The sequence below is a fragment of the Larus michahellis genome, chromosome 6 (genome assembly GCF_964199755.1).
Source record: "Larus michahellis chromosome 6, bLarMic1.1, whole genome shotgun sequence".
In the NCBI taxonomy this organism is placed as follows: Eukaryota; Metazoa; Chordata; class Aves; order Charadriiformes; family Laridae; genus Larus; species Larus michahellis.
Window position 1 is genome coordinate 12,298,707 of NC_133901.1, and position 27,788 is coordinate 12,326,494.

General features: G+C 39.2%; 1 protein-coding gene across 9 annotated transcripts in view; it reads left to right on the top strand.

Annotated features, from left to right (window-relative positions):
- ARMC8 (armadillo repeat containing 8) overlaps window positions 1-27,788 on the top strand; it is a 74,943-nt gene that overhangs the window by 27,262 nt on the left and 19,893 nt on the right. For 5 of the 9 annotated variants that reach the window (XM_074592000.1, XM_074591995.1, XM_074591997.1 and 2 more), the window contains 7 exons: window positions 3,273-3,415; window positions 3,504-3,601; window positions 12,110-12,202; window positions 16,914-16,994; window positions 20,304-20,379; window positions 20,470-20,560; window positions 23,729-23,789. In XM_074592000.1, the coding sequence (XP_074448101.1) occupies window positions 3,273-3,415; window positions 3,504-3,601; window positions 12,110-12,202; window positions 16,914-16,994; window positions 20,304-20,379; window positions 20,470-20,560; window positions 23,729-23,789 (643 nt within the window). Of the gene's footprint in view, window positions 1-3,272; window positions 3,416-3,503; window positions 3,602-12,109; window positions 12,203-15,660; window positions 15,721-16,913; window positions 16,995-20,303; window positions 20,380-20,469; window positions 20,561-23,728; window positions 23,790-27,788 lie in introns of all 9 variants that reach the window. The other 4 variants (XM_074591996.1, XM_074591994.1, XM_074592001.1 and 1 more) reach the window with 1 other exon arrangement.

Sequence of the window (27,788 nt, forward strand, 5' to 3'; positions counted from 1 at the left end):
TCAATCATAAAAATCGCTCATATTTTTGAGTCCTGTCTAAGAGTCCATAACTACTTAATTTGTCACTTCAGATATTTTACAGAAATTATTTTGTATTTTTAAAATGATACTTAGTTCTTGCTTTGGAAAATTCTGTGGCCAGTGATTGGGTCCTGTTAAGCTGTTTGAAAAGTAATGCTTAAAATGCGTTAAGAAGAGCAGTTTTTGAAAAACTTGTATGTTTTCCTATCTTGCGTGATCTATTCTCATACTTTAATTCAGTTTACAGTTTGGGACTGATGCTCACTGGGACTTCCCATGCTTTCAGAGGTCAACCTCTATGCATGCATTAACTTTTTATTCAATATTCTGTAAGCCAGCAGTAAATAATACGCCTCAGAGGTACCTTCGTCTGTATATTCATCGCATGTGTTTCCATGGTATGGTTTTCAGGCCTTCTTATAATGAACTGGGAGACAAGCATCTTCCAAGGTAGAATAAGAAATCATGATTATTCCAGCAAATAGTGCATTCATCTGTTTTGCAAAGGGACTAGTAATAAATATGCAGATAATCATGATAGAATTAAAGCTCTTATTTATTGATATACTTTGATAAAAGGTATCTTAAGATTCACGGTACTATTACTCGAACCGTTACCCTGAGCTCTTTTTCCACATGCCTGAAGTGCTGAAAATGTTCTTTTGCTAACAGCTGAGTTTCATCTCCTTCCCAGGTATTTTAAGAACTTCAGAGGTTTTTTTTGTGACAACTTGTAAGTGGGATGGAATGTCAAAGAATAAATTCCTGTTATTTTTAGCGAACGGTGAGGTCTGTGTTCGGGCCGGATTGATGAGGTCTAAATCATGCAAGTCTGTCTTCTAGTGCACAACTCTGATGCACCACACCCATCACAATGATCTTCAAAAGAAAGGAAAGTCTGAACTGTTCATCTTCCTTGCTAAGCCACTGTAGTTACCAATTGTTCAGCAGCTACTTCCCTTGAAAGTTTTCTACTTTATCTAGAATATTGCGTGGTTTTCCTAGATTAATCCCTATCAGTTGTTCAAAATACATCACGCCTCCAGCTGACCTTACTTTTGGTTTCTAGGCATAGTTGTTCCTGGAGTTCATTGAAGTATCTCTCTGGATGGATTTGCTGTCCTACCTCATTTAGATATAATTGCCTGGATACCATTACTGACATCTGAGAAAGAGGCTTTGATCAGTTAATTGCTTTTAGAAGTGCAGGGACAAATGGAAGAAATTGTATTCTATATAAACATTAGAAGAAAATGTCTTAGGGAAGATATTAGAGTATCTGTTCTGCACTTTTCATAGAATAGTTTGCATTGGAAGGGACCTTAAAGCTCATCTAGTTCCAACCCCTCTGCCCTGGGCAGGGACACCTCCCACTAGACCTGGTTGCTCAAAGCCCCTTTTGGTACCTCCTGAAGCTCTCCAGCTCTACAAAAGTGAGTTATGGTGGTTCAGGCAGAGCCATGTTTCAGTATTTCTGCAGGTTTGGTAGAAGTCGAATGGCTGGCTGATAAGGGTGGAGATAAGGCATCCATCTTAAGCAGGGGCGTCATGTTCTTTAAAAATGTGGACTGTGAACAAGTGCCTGAGTATTTTTTATTTATTCATTTTTAATTTCCAAAATCAAAAAGGGTACATGTGTGCTCTGGGTGATAATAGCATACCTCTGTTTTCTGGCTGCTGTCAAACCTGAATTTAGAACAAAGCAGACCTCCTAGCAGAGTCATAGTCAGAAATTTTTTAATCTAAATAAACTGGGTAGTCTGAATTTTACCTAATGAATGTGCTGCTTATAGGTATTGAGAGACCTTTGATCTCATCGTTTTATTCCAGTGACGTGCCATAGTTATGTCTGTTGGCCTTTTACTTCAGGTTTTAAATGTAAGGGATTCTAAGAAGCAATTTCTGCCTTGTGTTAAGTGGGAAACATTTGGAGTGTGTGTTAAAGGTACTTTTCTGTGTTACTGTCTGTTGTGGGGCTGCTTGCACTTCCCTTGGTGGCCTTTTCTAGTCCCATGTACCTGAATTGTATTTAGCTACTGTATTTCCAGCTATTTTTTTCCCTTGCCTTTGATTTAGGAAGTCAGCTTTTGGGGCATTTTGTTCAGGGATCTGTTTGCCCGGGTGACTGTTTCTGTCCCCTTCAGCAGTGGGGTAGATGCTGGCTTTTGGCTCCTTTTTGCTCCTAGAGAAGGCTTCAGTTATTGCTTGGCTTTAGGAGAGAACTTCTCAAACTAGACAGAGTAGCGTGTTACTAAATGGAGAATATTTCTGTCTTAGCTCAGGGAATTGAGAAAAGTGACTGTGTAAGTCGCATATGCAGAGAGAATTGTATCTCAGTGTCAAAGTCATCTTACCTGTTACAGTTTGGCTCAGACTTGTATGTGATGTGGGAGCCCTTAGTTAAACAGTTTTCATTTAAGCTTGTAAACCACATGGATCTTAAATTGATGATCTTCTGTGCTGACACGAGATAGGAATCTGGTTGCTCTCTGGGCTCTTTATATGACTCAAATTTAGCCTGAAAGTGTTCGGTGACCTCTGCTGTGGTTCAGGTGCTACTGATGTAGTCTAAAATATGTTCAAAGGGGCTCCTGAGTATCTTGATACTGTATAAGGAATCCAAATTGACTTGAGACCCAAGGTATACATTTGGCAAGATGTGTTTTAGACTTGAAGTGATCCTGTTTAGCTGCAATTCAGCTGCCTTACTGCACATAAAACTTTTATGGGCTTTCTTTATGTTCATATATGATAATATTTCAGTGTTCGAATTACTCTCAGTCCCCATGCTTGTGCTTGATGATGGAATTATTTTGCAACAGTGACCCAGAAGAAATCACTGCCAAAGACAACAACCATCACGATAGCGGTAATCATGTCCCCAGGTGTTGGGGAAGATGCATGAGGTTCCCTTTTCCATTGACATCAAACTGCAGACTCGTTTCCTTTAATTGAAATTTGGGATCTTCCTGGTATCCTGAAAGACCTCATCCCGGATATCAATACTGTGACACAACATTTTTAGAAAAAACAGTGTGGTATCTTTCTACCGTAACAGCAAGTGAAACCTGTGTACACACTGTGCGAAAAGGTTCTTATGAATAAGGTGTTCATTTTACACTCTCATTCGGTCTTCATCTTTCTGTTAAGGACTTCATCTTTACATAGCAGGATTCAGATTATTTTTTTTTTACTAGACTTAAAAGTTCTCTTCCATTTGACTTTTCCTCTAAAAATAATTTTGTTTCCAGGTTGCTGTATTTACTTCAGCAAGAAACCTCCAGCACAGAACTGAGAACGGAATGCGCAGTGGTCCTCGGAAGCCTTGCAATGGGTACAGAGAATAATGTCAAATCCCTTCTAGACTGCCATATTATCCCAGCCTTATTGCAAGGTATGGATCTATATTACTAAATGTTCCTAAAGTATTCAAATAAGCAAAGATAATGAAACTGAATAGTAGTTTTTTTCTATATTTATAGGATTACTGTCACCAGATTTGAAGTTTATTGAAGCTTGCCTGCGGTGTCTCCGTACCATTTTCATCAGTCCTGTAACTCCAGAGGATCTACTGTACACAGTAAGTTGCAGGCAGATTATGATGTCCTTTTAAAACCTATAGAATTGGTGGGAGTGAAAGGTCTTGTCTGCAGTACTATGAAGACTTGTTTGACCAACAACGTTACCATTTCTCACCTACATTTAAGGCATATGGCTCACCTAACATTTATAGCAATAATTGATTACAAGATGGTCAACAAGGTAGCACACTGATAAAGAAAAAATTAAAATTTCCAGGCTTGTGTGCAATCTTAGGAAGTAAAGACTGTCTCTGAATGGTATTTACAGATACCATTATCACAGCTATGTTGGCAAAAGTTAGTTTCTGAAACTTAAAATTTTCCCCAGCACTGTTGTCCCACACCAGATACGAGGGTGCTTGCTTAGTTTTTGCACTTCATGTGGAAGAGTTTCACCTCCAAAATTTCTCTGCTTCTAGTTGTACATTTAACTGACAGGAGGGTAGAAAATGTGCTCCACCATTGCTATAATCTCGATTTCAGTTTGGAGCGTGTGAGCAATAAGTGCTGACCTCGTTAAGGTGACTGGGCAAAGCCATTGATGTGGAACCCTGTCTGAAGGTAGTGCTGTCTCTTGGCAGCATAGACACAAAAGTCCTTGCCCAAAATCAGTCACTATCTCTTGGTTGGAAGGAAGGGAAAGAAAGATTTGCACTCTTCCCTCTTCCTTTGTTTCAGTGTAAGGGGTGAAGCAGGCTGTGGCCTGAGAACCGTACTGTACGAGCAGTCCCTCTCTGCTAGGAAAAGGGTGGCATTGCACCATTCTGCTGGCTGGAGGTCACTGAGCAGATCCAGCTTCTGAGGGTAACTGTGAGCTTACAATGCTAACCGCTCTGGTCCCACCACTCAAACCACTCTGCTGCTTGGTGAGGAAGACCTGACGCTTATAGAGAAGGGCATAGCTGGCCTCTGATTTCATACTTTCTCTGTGGTTCGGGGGTCTGTGTCATTACCAGAGACAATTTCTGTGTGTTACTAGTCCTCAACAGATTTTCTTCATGATTTTTTTGTCTAGTTGTTATGCAGAGCTGTCACGTCTGTTTTGTTCTCTATTCCTTGTCTAACGATTCCTTACACTTTCATTGCAGAGTAGCAATAGGTATGTAAACTTGTTTTCCATGGCCTCAATTTTACCATACATGTATTCTGAATTTCATCTTCTAATTAGTCCACCTCGTGAAATCTTTCTGCAGCTCTTCACAGCTTACCCTTGCATTTAGTACATGCAGATAATCAGCCAGCTCCACTGTTCCCTGACTTTTTTCTAGTTGATTTTTGATTGTTCAGCAAGGAAACCCTCAGTGCAGATTGTACATGTGACCACTGAAGGCACATCTCCTGAGTGATCTGAGAGTTTTCTCTTTGTGTCTCTGTTCCTTCCTTTGATTCCACCTCATGCTCCCAGATTCCCCCGTCGGCCTGTATGAGTTCATAATTGCATCTGCTTCCTGCTCTCAGCATCCAAAATCAGGGCTTAAGATGATCATCTCCATTAACAGTCCATACCTCTTCCTGGGGATCAGTGCTCGATAGAGACTATTAATTGCTCCCTATTTGGAGGAGAGTTTTGCTATCTTGAAGAGAGAGGAAGTGGAAGAGTGTGTACAGAAATGTGAAAGAACCAGTACTGGCGTAGAAATTACCACTAACGTTGTGGGAACAATGTGTCTGAGATACTGGATATTCTCTTTCATCCTTTGCTTTCTCTGCTGCACACCAGTGACATCAGAATTCTGCTACCCCATTCCTTATTCAGGCAAATGTGATGTCCCTTAATTAACCGTAGCTGCAGGAAACGATCATTTGGTGAGGGTGCCCTTGTTCTTTAGTTTCAGCTGTAATACCCATTTTCCAACCTCCCATTCCAGTTGGGCACCTGAAAGTTAAATATTCTATGACTGTACTTAAGATCCTATTTCTGCAAATCAGCTTCTTTTTTGCTTCTCCTGTGGGAATACACAGACCCATGCTTTGAAAAGTAATGAACGCAGATCCCTTGAAAAGAGACCTTTTTCCTATCCGTTGGAAGGTATAGCCACAGCCCCCACTGCTGCAAGCTGCGTTTCACAAGGCAATTAAAGTAATTATAGGCCTGATCAACACTTAATGTCAGAAAAGCATAGTGTCTCCCATAGAGAATAACAGGAAGAACTTAAAGTTCTCATTTAGCCACCCTGCTTCCTCTTTGTTTCTGATCACAACAGCTCTAGGAAGATGGTCACCATTTCCATATAGCTTCAGACCTTGAGTAGATGAAAGGGCTTATTCAGCAGCCACTCTAGTTCTGCCTTTATCAGGTCCTATCTTGAAAGGAAAGAGTCTAAGTTTGTCAGTGGCTTTTCATTCTTGTCCAGTAGTTCTGGAGAAGGCTTCGGAAGAGCTGGTTCCTGAGTTGTATCAAAGACAGACACTTTTCCGAGAATTTCTTTGCGGTTTGACTGCATGGAGGATGCTGTCTCTCAAACCTCGGCCAGGACTATTTCCAAACAAGATATTACGACTTAGCTCAATGTCTCCAAGGCTGTTACACTCACTCTAGAAGTTTCAGAGGAGCTCTCAGTTAAGATCCAGGATACACAAATGCTTTAAAGAGAGTGGCTAAAAGTATTTCTTTCTATTTGTAATAGGTTTGGGAAAGAATAAACATAAAATCTCATTTAAAGAAACAAAAGCACCTCATCTGCAGTAACCTGGATATTTCTCCCAGCAGAAATGCTATGTGTCAGAAACTATGTCTTTCCTCTTGAACCTTTCCTTATAAGCTTGATCTTGAAGGATGAACTGCTGGCAGTTTTGAGCAATTACGTTCAGTTTCAAAGACAAAATAGCTCTTCAGAGGTGGAAATGTTTGGGCTGTTCCCTTTTGCAACTCAGGACCTGTGCTGAGAAAAGGTGAAGACCCATCCATGTGTGTGTTGAGCTCAATGAACACTGAGCTCTCACGAAGGCCAGGCTTTTAGTGTCTGATACTGAGATCTTACAGCAAGTGTGCTGCAGAACAGCAAGCTGTATCCAGACGTGCTGTGCCAGGTACACGCATCTTGTGGAGACGTCCTTCACTGAAGGGTGCAGGCTTCTGTGCTGAGACCAATTGAGTGACCATCCTGCAAATGGAAATGAGGAATGACAGGGAGTCCCAGGGTGAGAGATCTGTTGAGATGCAGACTTATGTGCAGACTCTTTTTTTTTTTTTTTCTCTTTAAATTATAAGATTATATTTGGAGGCATTTTGTATATGTGAACTAGCCAGCTCAATGCAGCTCGGTGTGTTTTGGCTTGCTGAATAGATTCAAGCACCAGGTCAAATCCAGTTTGACTCATAGCCTGTTGCTTCAGTTCGCTGTTCTATTTAAAACAAAAAAAATTGATTGAGTGGCAGAAACCCTTTCCAACACGTGAAGGTATTCTACATGTTTCCTTATGGATGTTCCCAGCGGTGATCCCATTTTCCTTCCTCAGTGGGACCCAGATACAATTTTATTCAGAAATTCCTAGATGTGGCTACTATGCTGGCCTTGCAGGAAGAGGCAGGTACATTATCAGCTGTGAACAAGTCTGTCCTTCATTTGGAGAATGAAGGCACTGCACAGGATGAGTGCCGTTGAGACCATGCTGAGGAATGAAGTTGCAGAAAACTCGCTTTTTCCATCTCAGGTGAGCTAGTAATGTTAAGTGAAAGGCATTCCTCCTTACTGCTCAGATTCCAAATGGAAAACCTTACGTCACCTGGTCATCCACTGGGCTTGATGAAGGGGAGGAGGAACAATTTGGAGGACGAGGCTAGCAGGACAGAGCAGGATATGCTACACTGATTAACAACCAGGTATTCAATGAGCAATTAAACCGCGCTCCACTGTGGCTCAGCGATATGTAGCTATTGCAGGAGGAATCCAGGTCATCTTCTAATGCCTTACTCCTTTCATTCCTCCTGTCTTCCATGGCTGAGCCCATGCAGCAAGTCTAAACTGAACTGTTTCCTAAAAATGAAAATTGTAAAATGATGAATTCTAGCTTAGAGAGCTTGAATTTAAGTTCTTTGGATGACTGTAACAATTCCAGTTCTCTGATCTGGAAAAAAGCATAGTAATCCTCTGTTAGAAAGAAATGTTTTAAGAATAGATCTTGCAAATTTTGTTTTAATATTAAAAAGGAATATGAAGAAAGTAGGTAGGTATTGGGATCCAAGCAGGTAAATGCAACTTTGTCAATTCTCTCTTTCCGAATTCTGTTTGGATGTGCAGGAATTTTGTTACAATACATGTGATGTACAGGTATTTGTCTTAAGTTGCCTGGAACAGACAACGTTTTAATGGATTTGTGAATCTCATTCTTTTAACTGCAGATTGTGAGTGGAGACTCAGTGTCACTTACTAAGGTTGCTAGAAACATCCTTTGTTACTTAGATATTAATTTGAAAAAACGTGGAATTATGTAGCCTCATATTGGCACATAATTACTATTCGCATTTAGTTGGAAGTCAGTAATGTCCACACATGTTTTTACTCTTTCTAGATACTTTTCTGATAAACATACCAAAATTGTTATAGAAATTGGATATATTCTAGCAGATTCTAGGGGCAAAATGAACATAATTTTCTCACAAGCATTAAGGAGGCACTCTTGCACCTTTCCAAGAGTTTTTAACCTGTTCATACCCACAGTGTTTCTGATTTGATGGAACAAAATCAGAAAGCGTATGAAAGATATTTCCAAAGAATCGCTTCTCAAACGTATCCTTTTATAGTCCAGAATATCTAATAATCCAGTTATTTATGTATTGGTAGAATATCAGGGAACCCTTACTCTGTTGATTGCAAGGATTCATTAACCCTTATGTCACATATACAGCATTGTCACTGGGGTCACGGTGAAACCAGAAATGTCAAAATGTTTATTATCGGAACAGCCCAGTCTCACAAATACTCAATTAAAAGGCTTTTCGTCATCCAATCTGAACACCTTCCTATGCAGGAACTTGCCGTTGGGCCATGATGCCACACTGGTCAGTAAAATGTTATCTTGTGCAAATCACTGTGTGCCATTCTGTTCCCGTTTCTTTAACTCTATAGTAGAGCTTCCAAACAGTTAGAGGGTCAATTTCTGTTCACTTATATCTTCATCAAAACTCCCCAATCTGTCAAACTGCAGCTAAAAATACTGGCGTGATCAATACTATTGAAGTTTTAGGTGAAACTGAACTATTGCACAGGGATGTCCCTGGCTAGGATGTGAAATAAAAGTTTGTTAGTTCCTTCCCTGGTGTGAAGTAGTGAGATGTTATGCGTTCATCTGTGTTGAATAAAAGAGTTCAACGGAATAATTGTTTTATTTAAAGATGAAATAAATACATCTTTGTTCATAGTTTGGGAGTTAAAAACAAGGATATAGGAAGATATGTTCTAGCAGAATCTGTGAAAGATAGCACCAGAGATCTTCACTTCTTTAGCTTCAGGTTGATGTCCAGTGGCTCCCAATACAAAGCTTGCCGCCTTGCACTTTTTATCGATTTCAAGTGCTTTCTTAGTTAATGAAGACTAATCTAAATGTTATTCTTGTGTATTTTCACTGAAATCTGTTTTTCATAAGCAATTCCACCGCTTCAAGTTTAAAAATAAAACAAGACGCAAAACCTTTCTACCAGCTTGAGATAAGAAGGAGGGTTCTATCGCCTTGTATAGGACCCCTTCCGAGTTGGCAGCGTTGTTCAGTGTCCAGCTGTGCACTGGTCATGCCATAAAGGTGACAGATGGTGTGAGTAAGCTGTTTTCGTTGCCTGACAAAAAAAAAAAAAGACAAAAAAGCAATATGTAATACTGGGTGCTTATAAATTATAACCCCACCTATTTGGGGAAGAGACCAAAACAGGAGAAATGAATTTTCTTCCACCCGCCCCCCCAGTCTAGGCTTTCTGTTTGCTGACATCCCCAAAGTTTGCAATGTTCTATGGTTTTCTAGATCACGTAGATAGAAAAACATATGTTACTAACGTTAGGGAACACTGTGTCTGGGCTTCCTTAATAGTGGGAGTTTGAGTCCTTTTCAGCTCTTTGGGATCTCCTCTGGCTAAGGATTACTGAGCTGCTGCAGATTTTTTCACTCCGCTCCCTCTGTGTGTGTTTCTTTAGTTGTGAATTCTTGCACCTCTTTGGCTGAAGCAGTACCTCCGTTGAGTTGATGAGACTTCAACTTTTAGACCAACGTTTACATCCTTCTAGTTGCAATTTTTGAAATAAGCCAGTTTACATAGTCAGTGATTTCCCTGCAGGAGATTCCAAGTCTTGCATTTTACATTTTGAAGCTTCTTTTTTTTTTAAGCTTTATTGCCTCTGAATCCTGAGGTGTCTCTTTTCTCTCCCCACAATCCTCCTGACTTCTTGATTGTTTTGTCTAAGCTGCATTTTATCACTGATAAGTCTCTTAGCGTGTGTGTATATATATGCGTGTGTGTGTTGTGTTGAACACTAATGTGGCTTCATATCTTCAGCTGCCTAAGATTTACAGAAAATGACAAGAATCTGTTTTAATGGGTAAAACGTGTTAAACCACAGAGGAATCCTGGGTATATTGTCAGTTTGTTTTGCTTTAACTCAAAGGAGAAGACACTTAGAAGTTTGGGGGACCTGCTATGGCTTTGTAAGAGTGGAACATGTTTTTCTTGAGAACAAGGCTGGCTTGTTAGTTGCTTCTGTTTGGTTTCTCATGGAAATTTGCTGCTCTGCTTGGCATATGCCCAAAACCCACTTAGTTTGCATACCACTGCAGGGTTACCTCTGTCGTAGATAAGAGTCAAGACGTTATGGGTATGACCATCAGCGCTATTGCAACATACTTGTGGGTTTAATGTCCACTATTGCCCTGCAACCAAACCGGTTCCTTGCAGGCCTTTGGGTTCTGAAGTTGCAAAGAAATAGACATGTGTGTTCATGTGCTGTGTGTAAAGGCAGAAGATCAGATGGGGAGCTACTGTTGACCAGACCCTAAGAATACCACAGAATAGTTTGTCCCTTGCTTTTCCTATGCACACAAGCACACAATGACCATGGATATATGGCTGATGTACCTGGAAGAACTCCAGTTTCTAGTAAGTAACGTTCTCCCTGTAGGATGCTGAAATGGCAAATGAGGCTCTTGCACATCGATCCTTCTCAGTTATTGAGAAACAAGCAGTAGAAGTGGAAGTTGTTTTTATTCTCACAGTGTTTCTTGGCTGTGTTGACCTATTGTTTTCCGTTCAGAACAAGAAGGCTAGATTGTTGGCAGCAAAGCTTTCTAAAATAAGTCTGCTAAATATATGTATATAGTTTAATATGTAAGACACTTAAAAATAGCAAAAATAAATATTGCAAAGCTTTGTCTAATCTCGAACATGCATACAAATGGGAGCGACATATACATGTTTATTTTGCTAATATAAAATAGTGCGATTGGAAATTTACCAGGTAATTGGGAAATAAAACTTTTCATAAATGGCCGTGTATCTCTGAAGCTCTAGTCGTTAAAATGATCACACTGGTGCTGCTTTATTGCTGTAAAAGTAACCGAGGAGCATGAAGATTTTGCTCTAATTTTAATTCACCTCTCCCTAGTCAGAGGGTTGCAATTCATCGTTCTTCTGCAGGTAAAACAGAGCGTGACTTACTTGTGTAGGGTCAATATGGCACGAGTTGTTTGGAAAGGACGACTCATTCAGACTTTCATCTGTGTTCAGCACCCTTTAGCTCATGGAGGTCATCTGGTTCACCATCTTTCCCAACTAAAATGACCAGTGTTTCTTTTAATATCACTGCAGTTGCTGTGGTGAAAACGTACTGGTAAAAGTAACAGAAAGTGTTAAAATGTTGTAATTTTATATCTTAAGGAACTGAAGGTGTTTTCAGAAGGGAACTTCAGTATAATGATTTTCTTTTGCTGCTTTATTTGGAATTCTCTATCATTAGTGTTATGCATACCAATAGATCTATAGCGTGTATTTGACTCAAAGACAAAGGAAATTATTACCCCACATGAATCAATTAGAAAGTGAGTGCCACAGGATTCCAGGTGGACTGTACATTGTTCGGTCTGGCACCTTGTTCTCCTCCCTGCTCTTTTCTACTCGGAGCTGAAATGAAACGGTAAGTCAGTCACGCTTGTAGTGAGAAAATACGAAGACAACTCCTGGAGTAGTTGCCTTCAGTGACCCTGTTTGCAGTTGGCATGGGGCTTTTTCCCCCATTCTTTTATTGTTTTCTCACAAAGTAAAGATTCTGAAGACAAATCCTGTAAGTTTTTTACCTAACCTGCGTTAGTCTTTTTTTGTTTTCTATGAGGGCTTGGCTCAGAACTGTCACTCGTGCCTCGAAGTCTGTCCTGTACTACTTTAATGATCTTGTCTGTGTCCATACAAGTTTCAATGGAAGGGAGAACACTGACTCCCGAATCAGGAGTACTCTTTTAAGTAACAAACTGTGAACAAACTATGCTGATATATAGTGTTAATGCTTCTTTCTTTTCTGACTTGTTTCCAGGATGCTACAGTTATCTCCCACCTCATGGCACTGCTCAGTAGGTCTCGATATACACAAGAATACATATGTCAGATCTTCTCACATTGCTGCAAAGTAAGGAAGAGAATACATGTTCTTTGTGCAACTTACTGTCTTTCTGGCATATAAGAAACTGTAAGATGATACTGCCTTTTGTGGCAAGAACATTAGGACAGTAATGACTCAACTGTTATTGCTCTGAATTTGCTGACAGATTTATTGGGGTTCATATATGTTTCTCTACAGTAAAACATAATATGCTAATAAGACCTTTTTTTTATAGGGTGTGTATATATATTTATACCTTTGGCTACTAAACAAATTCAACAGGCTAGGCAAATATAATCTTCACTACTGTCAGTATAAACTTTGGAAGGCTTATTTCTTTTTCTCTGGTAGTCTCAAGACAGTGTGAGCATCTCTTTGCAGAGGTCTTGCACGTGCTTTCAAGACAGCCGTTCTAAACTCAGAGAATTTTCTAAGAGCTACTGTAGGTTGAGAGGAAGAAAAATGCTCTTCTCAGTTGAGCTCTACCACTTACAGGTTTATCCAGATACGTGTTCATTCCTGTTATATAATGCAATTCCTTGATATGGGAAAACTAATGTAAAACCAGCAGCAACCCCACCCCAAGCACAGGGGTTTTTGTCTTTCCCACCCCTGCCCCAAGTCTCCACACACCACTGTTTTTTATATTATCGTTGCGTGTTTTGGTAGTACCCATGGGTTATACAGTAACTGTATCAAAATAATTCAGTGTAGGAAATCAGATTTGTACAGCATCTTTCCCTTCTAGAAGCAGTTAATACTAACAGTTCTTAGATGGCATTTGTTTCCCAGATAAACAAATGAAAAAGTTCCAGAATTTATGGATTTGTTAAGTATTTACCTTGAAAAACATCTTTCTACCTTATCACTTGCAATGAATTTTCTGGAACTCTGAATTATTCCTTTGTTAAAAATGTATTTTTCTGTGCCTTAACTGTTATTTATGTACATTCATCCGATTTCATTTCTTCCGTTAAGTGAAACGGAGGACTGAAAACTGTAGAGTTAGTGTGTTATAAAACTATAACTCAGCTGCTAATATTTATAGAATTGTTTAAAGAAAGCATAAAGACAAAATCCTACACTGGACTGTGGAAGTTCAGATCTATAGCTAATATTGGAAAAAGAACGTAGTATTTTAAGAAGGAAGATGCAGCAGTGAGGCATCTCATGTTTAAGGGGCTTATGTTTAAAGTCTCCTTAATAGGCTGAGTGGCTTCAACAGGTGAGAACTCGGCCCGTGTTGGATTACAAGAAAAATAAGACAGGACTGATTGTAGGGTGGTATAGAAGGCAGTTTATACAGTCAGGGGTTAGCTCTGTAGCAATATAAACCCTGTTGGCTGTGTGAGAACTGCTGAGTAACTTCAGGTAATTAATCCAACATGAAAACAGTTATTGTCATCTTTTTCGAAATCAGTTATTTCCTTGTAGCTTCACTGACTCCTGGTGACTTACATATCAAATACATTGATAAAAAAAGCAAATGCCCAGTTGCTTCAGAAGAGTAGAATAAGGAAGGTCTTATGAACTCACTGCACTGTTTTCAGTCTACCCCAAATCTCACTCAGATAAATTTTAGAGTGAATGTTTTGAAAAATCCAGGTTTTTGGAAAGAAAAAGTCAATTGTGTGAACAGACAGAAACATGAATGCACAAGAAAAGTAGGGTGATGGGTATGAGTATCAGGAATCAGTTGCATTTACAAAATAAACGTTAGCTGCATAAAAAATTAAAATATTTGAGGCTGAGTAAATAGATCATCACAAATGTTAAATTGATCAAGAACTCATTTCTCTCTTGCCCAGGCAAATGCAGCTGTTCAGCAAAAGTCTAAAATGCCCTTCTTTCTTTTTTGTTTAGTTCTTGGGTTTCAGGTCTCATTATTAAGGTCAATTACTGTATTTTCAGACATTAAAAAAAAAAAATACATTAATACAGTGAAGCAGAATTTGCTTTCTATTTTTTTCCTGAAGAAATAAGTTACTATAAGCCTTTGTGTTAGGTACGACTTAGCATAAGTCGGTAAGAGGTATTGATGCTTTTATTTCTCTTTTTCCTCATCTTAGTAGATTTATTCATTAAACTAATAGTGGCATAATATCATAGAGCTAATATCATAGCTCCTACCAGGCTTGTTCCTGCATACTCTTCCCTGCTTAGATCTTGTGCATCCATTTTTTTCTCTTCCTTGCCAGAACCTCGTTTGGTTGGGCTTCTCAGGTTTCTTTCTTTCTTGCCTGCTCAAATTTCCCTGGAAAAGCTCAGACCAGTTCTCTGCAGCTAGGAAATCCTTAATTCAGGTTCCTAGCGTATTGCTACTGGTTTCTGCTTTTACTGCTCCTCACTGCATTTTTAGAATTAAAATTAACCGCTGGAAAACATTGACCCTGGAGAAGAGCCATCCTAAGCAAGGGAAAGTGGTGATTTACAGGGGGAGCAGATGCAGTTTTTAACATGCGGAGCCAGGATTCTATCAACATATAAGCAAATAAGTAAACTGAAATCAAGTTGATTTACGCGGTATGCTAAAATGCAAATCAAAAATTACTTTTTAAGATTCTCTCTATTGCGGTTGATTTGTTTCCAGAGATGTGAGTAGATAAGCTTTACTATTTTAATGGTCAAATTAAAAAGATAAGGTATGCATTTGGAAACACATGGTTGTATGAATAATTTGAAAAGGTAGTTCTGGAACTTGTATTTGAATGTGGTGACATCTCTGCATAAATAATACTTTCGCCACCAGTTGAAAATTAAAATCTTGTGTGTGGGAAAGATCCAGGATGAAGCCTGTAATCAAGGCGGCTTCCTCCCAAGCCCGTTCTGAGAGTGTTTTCTTATGTGATCTTAGGCCTGGTGATGGATCCCTGAACCAAGGTACATTTGCATTTAGATAACTGCGTTTAAAATTTCATTACGGAATGAATTGTTACATTGTTCTCTCCTACTGCTTTCTTCAAAATTGACACTTTATGATGGAAAATCATGCGAAAAGTATTCCTGCAATCTGATGTTGTTCGATCATTTTTGGAGAAAAAGCTCACTGTGGTAGGACTGGCTCCTGGAACTCTATCGGTATCCCCAAAGAGAAACAAAAGCAGAAGGCCTTGCTAGTAAATTGGTGCCTGAGCTGCTTGGAAATTATACGTTATATTATCAGGCTTTCACATTTATATTTGAAGCTGTCCCTATTTATGGGCTAGCGCACGCCCTGGCTGTGCGTTAAACAAGCTGGATTGGTGCGTGCAAACACGATGTGTACAGATTAGATATTTTCCTGTACATCTAGTTACTCAACTAAGAATACACCCAGGTGTCACCTCTGTACGTGCATTTGTCCTGTTTGCACAGAATTTGCCCTCTGCATCTCATTGAAAAATCACTAGTACTTGTGAATTACTTAAACTTATCTAGGTCAATATGATTTCTTTTACTTTAATTTCATTCATTTTTTTTCACGTATTTTAATATCTGTTCTTCAGCTTCAACACTGGCATAGCTGCGGCTTTAAATCATTGCCTCAGCCACTTCTGTGTGCCAATGTAAGTTGTTTTCCTACTTCAACCATGCTGTTTTAATTGCATTTTTTGGTAGAAAGCTCTTGGTGGCAGTAGCAGCTGAAGCATCTCTTAAAGCACCAGATATGTTACATCTAAAAGTAATTTTATGATTTTTTTTTTTCTTAGAGGTAAGGGATGTTCTAAAAATGTCCTTTTGTATATAAGCGGAATCTGATTTCAGCTGTATCTCAAATGTGAAAATAAAGCGTCCCTCGTGCAGACCAGGGTGTATAGATGTGCCCGTGAACTCCACTGGGTTCAAACCAAAGATTAAGGAGTGGAGAGACTTTCTTCACTTGCAGATTAGTCAAGAAAATGCATCGAGGTATGATTAATGCTGTGACATTCTAAAAGCTGAATTTAAATTGCGTATAGCCTGTGCTCGATGCAAAGATGAGGAGAGTCACGAATCTACTTGTAAAGAGATGTTTGTAAGTCGCAGCTGAGATTTCACAAGAGACTATTGAGGACTGCAGGCCCCATTGAGATTTCTTGTTGTTTTTTGGAACCTCTGAAGCCTTGTCATACTACAAAAGTTCTGAGAACTTTCTGCTGCAAAATTCAGTATTTGTGTTTAATTCCAAACGCTTTTTAAATCTTGGAAAAATATTGAGGAATCAACCATTGCCGACTTAGATCTTGAAGTCAATAAATGGGTGATGGCTGAGTAGATTTATGGCTAAAAATGTTTGAACCTAAAATAATCTGTAGGAGGAAAATGTGAATCTGTTCTCAAAGCACTGTCACATTCTGTCTGGAAACAGTTTCAGAATTAATTCCCTCTCTTCTGAAGTTAGAATTGTTGAAAATGCTTAATATTACCAGTGAAGAAGACATTGGTAACTGGGGATCTTCTATATGATTTGTAGAGAAAATCAGGATCTTTGGATTGATTCCCATATGAAGAATAGAAACATAAGTACTCTATCCATGTTTCTTCATTTGTGAAAACTAATTGAAGAGTGGAAATGATTACCTGAAAAGGACAAATGCTATAAAAATAAGGGTTGGACTTGTTTATTTAAAAAAAAAAAAAAAAAAGTTGGTATGCCAGCTGATTACAAAGTAATTGTTAGTAAATCTACTTCTAGTACGTAGCAGTAAGGTGCAGATAGTGGAAACCTCTTACATGTTCTTTTAAAAAAATAAATCGTGTTTTATGTTTTCCTTTGAAGGGTCCAGATCACCAGACAATCTTATTTAACCACGGAGCTGTTCAGAATATCGCACATCTGTTAGTCTCCACCTCCTACAAAGTAAGACATGAAAGTTATTCTGTGTTTTACATGTATTTGTGAAAGGAATCCAAATGAAGATTAGACAAACTATGTCTATGCATATGAACTAAGGCTCTAAACAGGTATAATGTATATTTCTAAAATAACAATTGATTTTACTTGCCCTATGGATTTCTGTCAAAACGAGACCTATTGTTCTGGAGTGCTTTGTAAAGTTAAAACACTGTTAATTAAAAAAAAAAAGCTGGCTGCTGTTGATCCAAAGGAGGACAGTCACTTGGCAACCCAATAAAAGCAGTCTTAATTTGTTAAACAATAAATGAGAGAAAAAAATTAAGCCAAAGAGAGAAGCAATGTGAACTGTCCTAAACAGAAGTCAGACCTGTGAAAAGATGGACGTGGCCTCTGTGGAGGCCACCAGCTGCCTCTGTGTTGCGTTCACTGAATTTCTGTTACGTTTTGGAAGTCTGTCCTGGACTATCTGAAAGTACCACCTTTGGGGGGAAAAATATCCTACTCTACCTGTAACTTGGTGGCAAGGAAAGTCAATTATTTCCTCTCAGTCGAAGGCCCAAATTTCAAATCCTGAGCACAGCCTTAGGTGTCTGCTGTAGATTACTTAATAAAAAATTTGGGTGCATAAAATACTCTCTGAGGCTCTTCTGTGTAGTTTGTTTTTCTGAAAATAAGAAACACTTCAAAGTATCCAAATTTATCTTGAGTAATTTTTCTTTTTTACAATAACTAATACTAAATATCTAATACGTTATCATGCCTTTTTTATTTTATTGAAAGTAAGCCGCTTGCTGGTTGATTGAGACTGGATGAGATAATTGTGCTTGTCTAATTTGATCTGCCTAATGCAGAACATTCTTGATAAAGTATCTTTCAGCAAGAAAACCAGTCTTTAAATGAGAATTTCAAGTGAAGGGAAATCTGGTGCTCTCTTTGTGGGGCTTGTTAATCTCTTGTGTGGTGCTTTTTGTTTGGTTTTGGGTTTTTTGGGTGTTTTCATAAATCCAGTAGGAAATACGTGCTCCTCAATATTTTGTTAGTGAGATTGGTAAAATTCTGTTTTCTGTCATTCGGTGCTAATTAGTTTTCACCATGATTTTGGTCTTTCTCCCGTTAGCTGACCTTTTTTACCCTGTATTGTAAGGTGACTTTCCCAGGCTATGTTTGGCTTGGATCCTTTTCTAATGGCTTTGAACCTTTCTTAATTTTTTTCAAAGAGCTGCTTTAAAATAAAGAAATCAAAGCAAGATAAAGTTTTCAGGTTGCTTTGTCACCAGCAAGATACATGTAGTATTGCATTAAAATATTTCTATTTAGTCCTACCTTACTGGAGAGATGTGTAAAGTATTCTCTATTTCCTCCTTTGCTAGTTTGGTCAGGCCTTTAAATTCCAGGTGTACGTACTGAGCTGTTCTTCATACGCTTTCCTCTCTGAATGCTCCTGGGATTAACAGCTTCATTGTGGTCTTGGCTGCTTCTTAGCGTTCTGCAGTGATTAGGCGTTCTTAGACTTCTAACGTAACCGATACATTTTTTGTAGAATACAAGCCATCTCATTCTCATACTTCTCTATCCTGTTTCTTAATATTCAGACAAATAAGAACTTAACAGGAAAAGACAGCAATTAGAAACTTTGCTTGGTTTTCAGTACTTACAGCAAAGGCCAGCAAGGTATTTCAGATGATTTATGCAATAGGTCCACGGCAATAAACAGCAGAAACTCTCAAAATGGGATTTCAGTCCCCACGAGAAAAGTTTGTCTAGGCCTGCCAAGAGAATTGCCTGATAATTTTCCAGTAAACTCTTTTCCTTTGGTTCTGGGGTTGTCCCACAGCCAGCTGATTCTACGAGTACCTTTCCATATGTTAATCATTACAAGCGTGCATCTTCGCTACCGGCCAGAGGGACTACAGCTTTTACAGTGGCTTTACAGATGGTGGTTTCCAGACCACATTTATATATTTTTTTCAAATGCTTGCATTCCCCGTTTCTCATCTAACTAATTGCCCTTAAGTAGATATTACTATCAAAGAAAAGTAGTCATCGTAGTATTTTAATATCTTTAATTAATAGAGCAGTATTGTATAAAATGGTTAACTTCCCGCTAGACTTCAGTTGTTCTCATTTACCCCCCCGCTCCTGACTTCCTTCTGGCAGGAGTATGGCTTTTGAGCTGTGGGTTTGACTTTTCTCAGTACTTTTTCAATAAACAATCTCTGCTTCCTGCTGCTTTGAAGCTTACAATGTATTCATTAGATTGTCTGAAAAGTAAATGGCAAATGTCAAACAAGGCTTTTGTTCTGAAGCCAGGTAGCCTGCTATCTATCTGTTCCTCTTGACTAAGACTTCGCTACTACTGATGAGAAGGGATCTTAACCATGGCTGTGACTAGGTATTATAAAATTAATGCACAAAAGTGATTGTCTTTGCTCTTGCTAAGACTTTTTGTCAAGGATGGTGGGATGGACCTTAAACCTAACTTGCAGTGGCTGCTTTCTCAGTAACGGGATTCTTCAGGTCAAAATCTTGCTCCTTTTGCTTTGTTTTCAGTCTAAGAATGTGGTAACAGAAATATGGAAAGACATGGACGTGGTTTAAATATGTGCAAATGTAGAAAGTGAAGTAGAACACTAATATCAGAACTAAATTAGGTTCTTCATCTGGGAAGATGGTAATGGTTTGTCTTCCCTGTGTCAAAAAAGAGTCATAGAGACTTCATAGCTTAGCGTGACTGGGCAACCATGAAATATTGTTCAATTAAACCAAGACATGGTTTTAGACAGGAAGAGCAAGATCCAGCATGAAGAAACTTGTGAATCCTTTTTGTAGGGGTGGTACTTGAGGCTGTGTAATGGCAGTAAAACTTATTGTATGTGTTTGTTTTAAGATTTGTTTAGTATCACTTCAACTGGTTGGTTCTCTTTAGAAGTTTTATTAAATTCTGAAATACAAATCTCAACTATATGTATTCTGTTACGTACTTATGAGTCCTCTAAAGAAAAAGTACTGTTGTTACGATACTTCCGTTCTGTTGTTGTTTGCACGTTTATGATGCATCGCAAAAAAGACCAGTATTTCTGACTGTCTAGTTCCCAAGTTTTATCCTTGCTTGTCTTTTTCATAAATAGTTCAGAACATACCCTGTAGAATGGTAATTCCAGCAGGGAGATCACGGGGGTCAAGGTGCATCATCTACATTTCTTATTGATTATACAGAATTATTTTCTACGAGTCTATTCAATGTTATAGACCAATTTTGCTTTTAAGTTAGCCTTTACATTTATACTTCGTATATATTATGTTTTTACACAGGTTCGAATGCAAGCATTGAAATGCTTCTCAGTTCTAGCCTTTGAAAACCCACAGGTATCAATGACTCTTGTAAATGGTAAGTATGATGCTGCTCTTGCTTATTTGACACTCACTTTATTGACTGGCTGAATTAGAATTACTTGGAGCTCTCTTTCATTGCTTGCAGTGTCGGTTGATGGAGAATTGTTACCGCAAATTTTTGTGAAGATGTTACAAAGGGACAAGCCAATTGAAATGCAGCTCACATCGGCCAAATGGTAATTTTCATCAGGAATTAGGATGAAATAGTATGCAATTTAATACTGAAATATCACCATGTAGTACAGGTTAACGTCCTTGTTGCAGCACTGCTCAGAGGACTCTCTTAGATGTCTGGGGCTGTGATGTGTTGAGAACTGTGTGCATTAAGTGATGAGAGAGCAGACCTAGTCCCTCTTCTGAACTGCTTTAATTAAAACAGACTATTCTTTAAGCTTCATGTGCTCACACAGCAGAATTAATGTTATTAATTCATTTTATAGTTCAAATCAAACTTCCCTTTCTGGTGCGGGCATGTTTCTGTGTGTCCATAATGACTTTCTACCCTGTGACAAAATGCGACCAAATTCTGTAACAGCAACACTAGGGTTATACTTACTTCATAAGCTGGGCATCGACTCCTTTTAAGACTTTTTTCCTTTTATTGTGTTGATAATAGTGGATTAAATTACTACAGGAGGTTAAAGAGATAAAATTACCCATCACTATAAACTGCTAGAATTAAATGTAACTCAGGAGTTTGGTCACTGATATATCAGTGTATCAGATCGATTGTTTGATTATTCTTTTATATTTTGATGACTTAACCCATCCCTGAAAGCAGTTATAAAGACATGTATGTGGTGGGGGGGGTTCCCTTAGGTAATCCCGCTCCATGTGGGAGGTCTGCCTGGGGACCTCCCATGATCCCTTCCAACCACAATAGGTCTGTACAATCTGGTTTTACTGGTTTTGTTAGGTATCTCTTAGTGAAGAAGGCCGGTTAAATTAAGTGTGTTGCAGCAGTCTCAATTCTGATTGATTTATGCCTTTCTTTGGGAATTCAGAGAATACATAGAGAATTAACTATATTTTTTTAAATTATTATTTTACTGATCTCAACATATAAGGCAGTTGACGAGTGATGAAGGCGGGTTGGAGTTAAAAGAATTGTTCTGGCTCTGGGCTGTCTCCTTGTTCTGGAATGAATACTCCCGGGTCTGTTGGTGATCTGTACCGATCTGCTTCACGTTGGGAGGAGTTGGGTAGACAATCCCATCTTTTGCTGTTGCTTTGCAGTCCTTGGCTCAAGTGGACTTTAGAAAGCATGGAAGAAAATGATGTGGTGATGGTGAAAAACCGTGGAAGACAAACCAGTATCTTGAATTTCAGATTGAGTTTCTGATTAGTCTATGGGCAGTCGTCCTTCATAGTAGGCTAGTTAAGGCCTCAGTTTCACAACAGCCCTTGGAGCTCACAAAGACCTCTTGGCTTTTCTTCTACTTGATTCCCTCCAAGTCAGACTATCCCTCCTTTCTTTTTTTCTAATGAGAGTAGTAGGTGAAACTGTCACAGGTCCTCTTTTTTTTGGCTTCTAAATTAGACTTCGCACTTGCCTTGCCAGCTTTGGTCAGTTAATCTGCAGTTCCTCTCTGATTTATTAGTAGGGTCCTTGGAGTGGGGATGTAGGAGGGGTTTTTTTTTATGCATTTGTGAAGCCTTTTGTTAGTTTTCTATTTGAATCCATAGTGGCATACAGGGCTATCTTAAGAAGTTTCCTTTGTTTTTCAACAACTGCAGTACAGCTGGAAGACCCGAGTTAATACCTCTTGATTGAAATGGAGTAAAGGTCCTTCACTTGGAGAGCAGAGCACTAAGCCTCTTGCGAGAGTGACATGCAGCTATAAGCGGAGCAGTAACCTTTTCTACTAAAATTAACAAAATTTCTTCCAGCTAAGCCAAGCATATTTTACCTGGAGTAAAAACACTTTAACTTCGTGTTTGAAATAGAACTACTTTGTCTGGCAAATAGGGTCTAGCTGGACTAAAAGGCAGCTGCAAGACGGATGCTTTCCTCCTCATTGTTCAGGTGTGAAAATGAGTATTTCCTGCTGTCAGCTGCAAGGCTTGAACAGTATAAGTCTTATAGAATCATCTCTATGCTAACAGTCAAGTCTTGTCTCTTCACTTCCGAGAAATAATATATAAAAAGGCTTCTGATTATGGGCTTTTAACTATGACTGTCACCGGTAGGTGTTTGGAACTGGATCAGTGGGGTTACCTTGTAAGAGGTGAAAGAGCTCTCTTTAGGCACTTGGAAAGAGCTCAGGAATGCAGTGAAACATGATATGGTTACAGTGTGTTAGCCTATTACTGCTCCTTAGCTGAGCAATAATAATTGACTATATGTACACATTTAACCTGCCTAATTGAGAGTTGAAACAGGTTTGTTTTAAGGCATCTTTACTAAAATTTACGTTTGGTTTGTTTTTTTTTTTTTTTAACCTCAACTGTGGCTTGATAAAAGCCTGTTACAATGGCTTAGTTCAAAAGCTAAAACAAAAGATACTTGACTGTTCCTGCACAGAATGCAGAGCAGTTATCTTCCAGCTTTATTCCACTTTCTTGCAGCACAGCATGTAAAAACTATAAACCACTTAAATGTAAACCACTTTTATTGGTGGGTGAACTATTTTGTGTTTCTGGTAGGTTGGAGCACATGTACGGGTAAATTAACAAAGCAACTTAGGCATTTGTCTGATGTTGGGTGTCAGCATTGTAGTTTGAGACCTTGGAGTTGTCTCATCCGCTGTCTTAAGCTCTTGTCTGATAAAGAACAAATGTTGGTTTGGTTCCATGTCAGAGACTTAATGGGGTTTGTCATTAGCAAGGATGTGCTTATTCCAGCAGTGTTATGACGTGCCTGTGGACAAGCATCACAACGATACCCCACCTCCTAGGCTAAAGCTTCACTGGTTTCTGACTAAGCTGTCAGGCTACTAACCCTATATTGATTCTCCCCTGGTTGTTTTAAGTGCTTGCCTGTGCTGTATGCAGCAAAGACAGGCCTACGTTTCTTTTATCTTGATGTAAGTTGTTCATTTTGGGGTTTTTTGTTGGTGAAAGAGATCTGTGGATCAGTTGAGTGTGATGGTTAGACCTTTTCTGACCAGTGTGTGGTGTATGTATTGATCAGTGCTCCAGCAAGATGTCCTCTACTAGAAATCTGTTTAAAAGTACGCCTGTAGCAGTTCGTTCATGTGCCCAAGTCTAGTAAGCACAAATGTGTTTAAATCAATGGTAGAGCAAAGGGGAATACATTTCATTAGTTGGCTGTTCTGCAAGTCTTATTGAAGTGCATAAAAATACAATGATAAGTGAATATATGTTTTATTATGTTGTTACAGCCTTACTTCCATGTGCAGAGCGGGAGCAATACGGACAGATGATTCTTGCATTGTTCTTAAGGTGAGCTGGTTAAACAGTTTTCTGTTTCAAATGTTTTTATTGCGTAGGGCTATCCTGGTTTTATTTGTCTCTTAGAAAAAGTCTGTTGCACTGAAGATTTCAAAGCACCAAGTTGTCCTGATTTTTTTATTTAAAAGATTAGTTCCCTAGTTTCCCTTTGTGTCTTTAAGCGTTTATAGCGACATGGCTTTTTAAAGAAGTTTTAAATAAAGAATTGTACTAAAAGGTTGATATCCAGGAATAAATACACCAGAGTTGGACACACATCCATTTGAGTTTGTAATCATTTCAGTAACCATTTCTAAGTAACATGCAAACAACGTTACTGCCTTGGTCTCTCTGTTTGAACAAGGCACTGGTTTGTCTTTCAGTAGCTTATTTCACAAGACTACGCTCAGAATACTTGTGCAATCTATACGTGGAGTCTGCCACAGGCAGATGATTTCTCAGGTTTCACAATATTTTTGTACGTTTGTCTGTTTCATACTTTGGCTAGGGAAATTTGTTATTAAAAAAAAAGAAACTGTCGTGCTGAAACACTGGATTTGATTTTTATACTGCATGTGACTTTATAAGGAAATTCAGTAAAGGAAACGTCATTAAATACTATAGGAATGTGATCTCTTTCTTAATAGACACACTTCTATAGCTAGTCAAAAGGAAGAAAAAAAAAAAAAGCTGTTGATGAGCAAGCATATCAGCCAGAGATGAGATAATACTAACAGGGCTTGTTTCTCCGTGAGATGTTGAAGTATTACTGTAATACTGCAATAAGAAAACATGTTTACTTTCTTTGATAATTACTGTAGCAGCCTGGCAGACTCCAAAGCTTTTAGCATGCTTTTAGCATCCTTCATTCCAGAGAATAGCATGTAGTTCAGACTTAAGGGAATGCAATTTAAATGCCTGCAAAAATGATTTTTTTCCCATATGCGCCCCTGTATGGAGATTGAGAACAGGACATGCGTCCTTGGAGTGAGTCTAGCAAAGGGTCTAACCAACAAAACAGTCATTGTCAGGATTTGGTGGTGTGTGATCTGAGACCCAGTAGCTTTTTATGGGAGTTCTTTGTCTTTGGCTGGGAGGGCCCCTCTGTGGTGTTCACGTCTTCTTGTGAGCAGACAACTAGCACGTCTGTGCCTGACCACAGCATGTGCTGAAGGTCTGTGGCACTGCGCTTAGCTGTGTCTACTGCTTCAAGCAGCAAATACTTCCCACCACCAAAGGCTGCTGATCAGTGTCTTCTCACTGTGGACTGGTGCAGGCCTCCTACAAGCTTACATTTTAAACTGGAGAACTGTCACCAGAGTGTCAAGAACTGTCCCTAAGTCCTACTTTTTGGTACTGCTGAGGAAAGGGTAGGTTGTGTGTAGGATATTGCAATAAGGAAGCATATTCGTTCCTTTCAATGTCCATCGCAGCAGAGTTTGGCATATCTACAGCTTTTGTTAGTGGGATTTTGGTATCCATCATACCAGGTAATGACAGGTGAAGAATCCAAATGTTGGCTGAGACAAAGGCCCATTCCTTCTTTTTACACAAGAAAGTCCAAAATGCATTTAATTCTGGTGTTGCTGAGTGGCATCTGTTCTGCACAGGCATGTGGTCTTACTGCAAGTGAGGACGCCAAGCTTCATCCCTCTCCTTCATTCTCTTGCTTAGCTTTTTTCCGAATTGACACTCCAGTTCCCTGGTCTCCCTTCTTTCTTCTTAGAACACCTGCAAACCGAGGGCTACAATTCCATGCTCCCAACGTATCCCGCTCCTGCGAACCTCATTCTTCTTTTGAAAATTTCTTCTCTTCAGAAATCCCTCACTGTCTGCTTGACCACAGGCTGTGACCTGGTCGGGATGTGTGGGTTCCAGAACTGTTCTGCTCTGGGGAGAAGAAATGGGGGACTGCTGCTGTAGGCAAAGGCAGGTTATTGCTGATAGCTGGCTGCCAGCTGTGTGGAGCTACGGATGCCCTGCCACGCGGGCCGGATGGGTAACTGCAGGCCTTTCAGGCCATTGCCAGCTGATGTGCTTGCCAGCCTACAGCAATAGGAGCACTTTCTTTCTCATGGAAGCTGCTTCTGCACAAATAAACGGTTTAAACTTTGGTCTAAAATTTGTTGTAATACTTGAGAGTAGACAAAAGAGTGTGGACAGAAGGAAGGCATGGAACCTTGCCCTCTTGTTCAAACAGCTCGTGTAACAACTTCTGTTCTTCTGGGGTCACTCCAGGAGCTCATAGTTTTAAGATAACACACTGTCTCAGTCTGTGGTAAATCCAGCCACAAATTTTTTGACCTCTGGTGAACTAAAACAAAGCAACACCCTCTGTAGTTTTCAGAAATTATTGAAGAGAACCTTGACCCTTTGCTACCAAACTTTCTTCAGTTGGACGGTGGTTAGGGATGTGTGTTTCCAAAATGGTTTTATTTTCATTGTTCAGTTTGAGTAGTGGGTTGGCCTGTAACATTTGAAAAAACAAAATCAGATGGGGTTGGGAGAAGGTAGAGGATGTTGATAAATAATGGATTTGCTTGGAAGGGAAATGATTTTTCTGGAATCCTAATAATGAAAGACCATTTGTCCAGACAGCCCTGAGGCATCCCAGCGATACCATTTGAATGAAGTATTCCATCTTTACAGTCCATTTTCGACCTATCTGCTGTTTTGTGGCTCTTCGTCTTACACCTCTGATACAGTCCTCTGCTCCTCTGCATTAATTACGGTGTAGTGACCCATAGGTCTAATGGACTGTTAAAATGTGCCCTTCAGAATTCTTGATTTTGTTTAATTTAAAACAGATGAAATTGCTAAAAGTTGAAAGGTATGAAATTTGTGTTTCTTGGGTGCTTGCAGCCAGTGACTTAACAATATCTAGCCCTTGAATTCCAAGAAATAGCTCATTTCAGGCCATTTGGCCTTGGAAAGAATTGGGAAGTACAGTAACTTCATGGTTTAGGCATGGAATTCCACCTGTGTTCTTTCTTAGTAAACCTGAATGTCATTTTTGTTTAGAGCTTATGTTCATCTTTTATGATTTTTATTTATGCCAGTCCCAGTTTTAAATACACCTTATGCCAGCTTGGTAATTGAAACTGGTGACATTTAATTGTTAGGATGCAGTTCTGAATACTAGAAATTAAAAAATATAACAATTAAATGCCTGAAGGCTTTAAAGCAAACTTTGGATGAATTTGCAGAGTTTTTAGAGTCTCACTTTCGGAATGAGGTGATTTCTGAGGGCTGCTTAAATTTACCAACCTCAGCAGCTGTCTTCTCTTTTCAAGAGCTCTGCCTGACATCCTGAGGAAGCAGAAGGTCCTTAGGTGTGTCTGTGCTATTAGAACCAGTTTTCAGCTGTTCAGGCTGAAAGTTGTATCTGATGTCTTAAGTGACAGACATGGAGAGAGGAGGTGCTTTGGCTCCCTGGATTAGGTGCAGAATTAGACGGTAATCCTTGTGGTAGCATCTACTTTTTTAATAAATGTAGGCAAGTCCTGTAACTCTGCTTCCTTACCTGTGGAATGGAGGTGTTTATCTATTTAATCATTTGAACAGTTAACAGTTAAATGTTATTTCAGGTCACCCAAAAAATAACGCTGAGAAACATGTTCTACTAGCATAATTTGGTTGAAATCAGTGGAGTAATGCAAGCAAAAACTTTGATATTATTCCTCATCTATTTTCATACTTCTGTTTGGTGAGGCTTGAGTGAACACGTTTAGTCCCGAGAATTGGTCTTTCCAGAGTTAAGTGCCTTTCGCTGAGCTTCAGATAAAGAAAGATTGATTGTTTTTAATATTTAAAGTAGAGAAAGTGTGACAAAAGTGTGCCCATATGACTGTAATCAAGGTAGAGGGGTGCGTCAGGGTCAGGCAGAACATGGGCTTCATTTCTGGTTGAGCACATACACTCCTTAGGAGTAGTCCTCCTTTCCGTGCTCCTCCTAGCAGCCGCTGTGGGTCAGGGAAGCCCTGAGATTGTTTTTCATTGCATTGTCCTTAG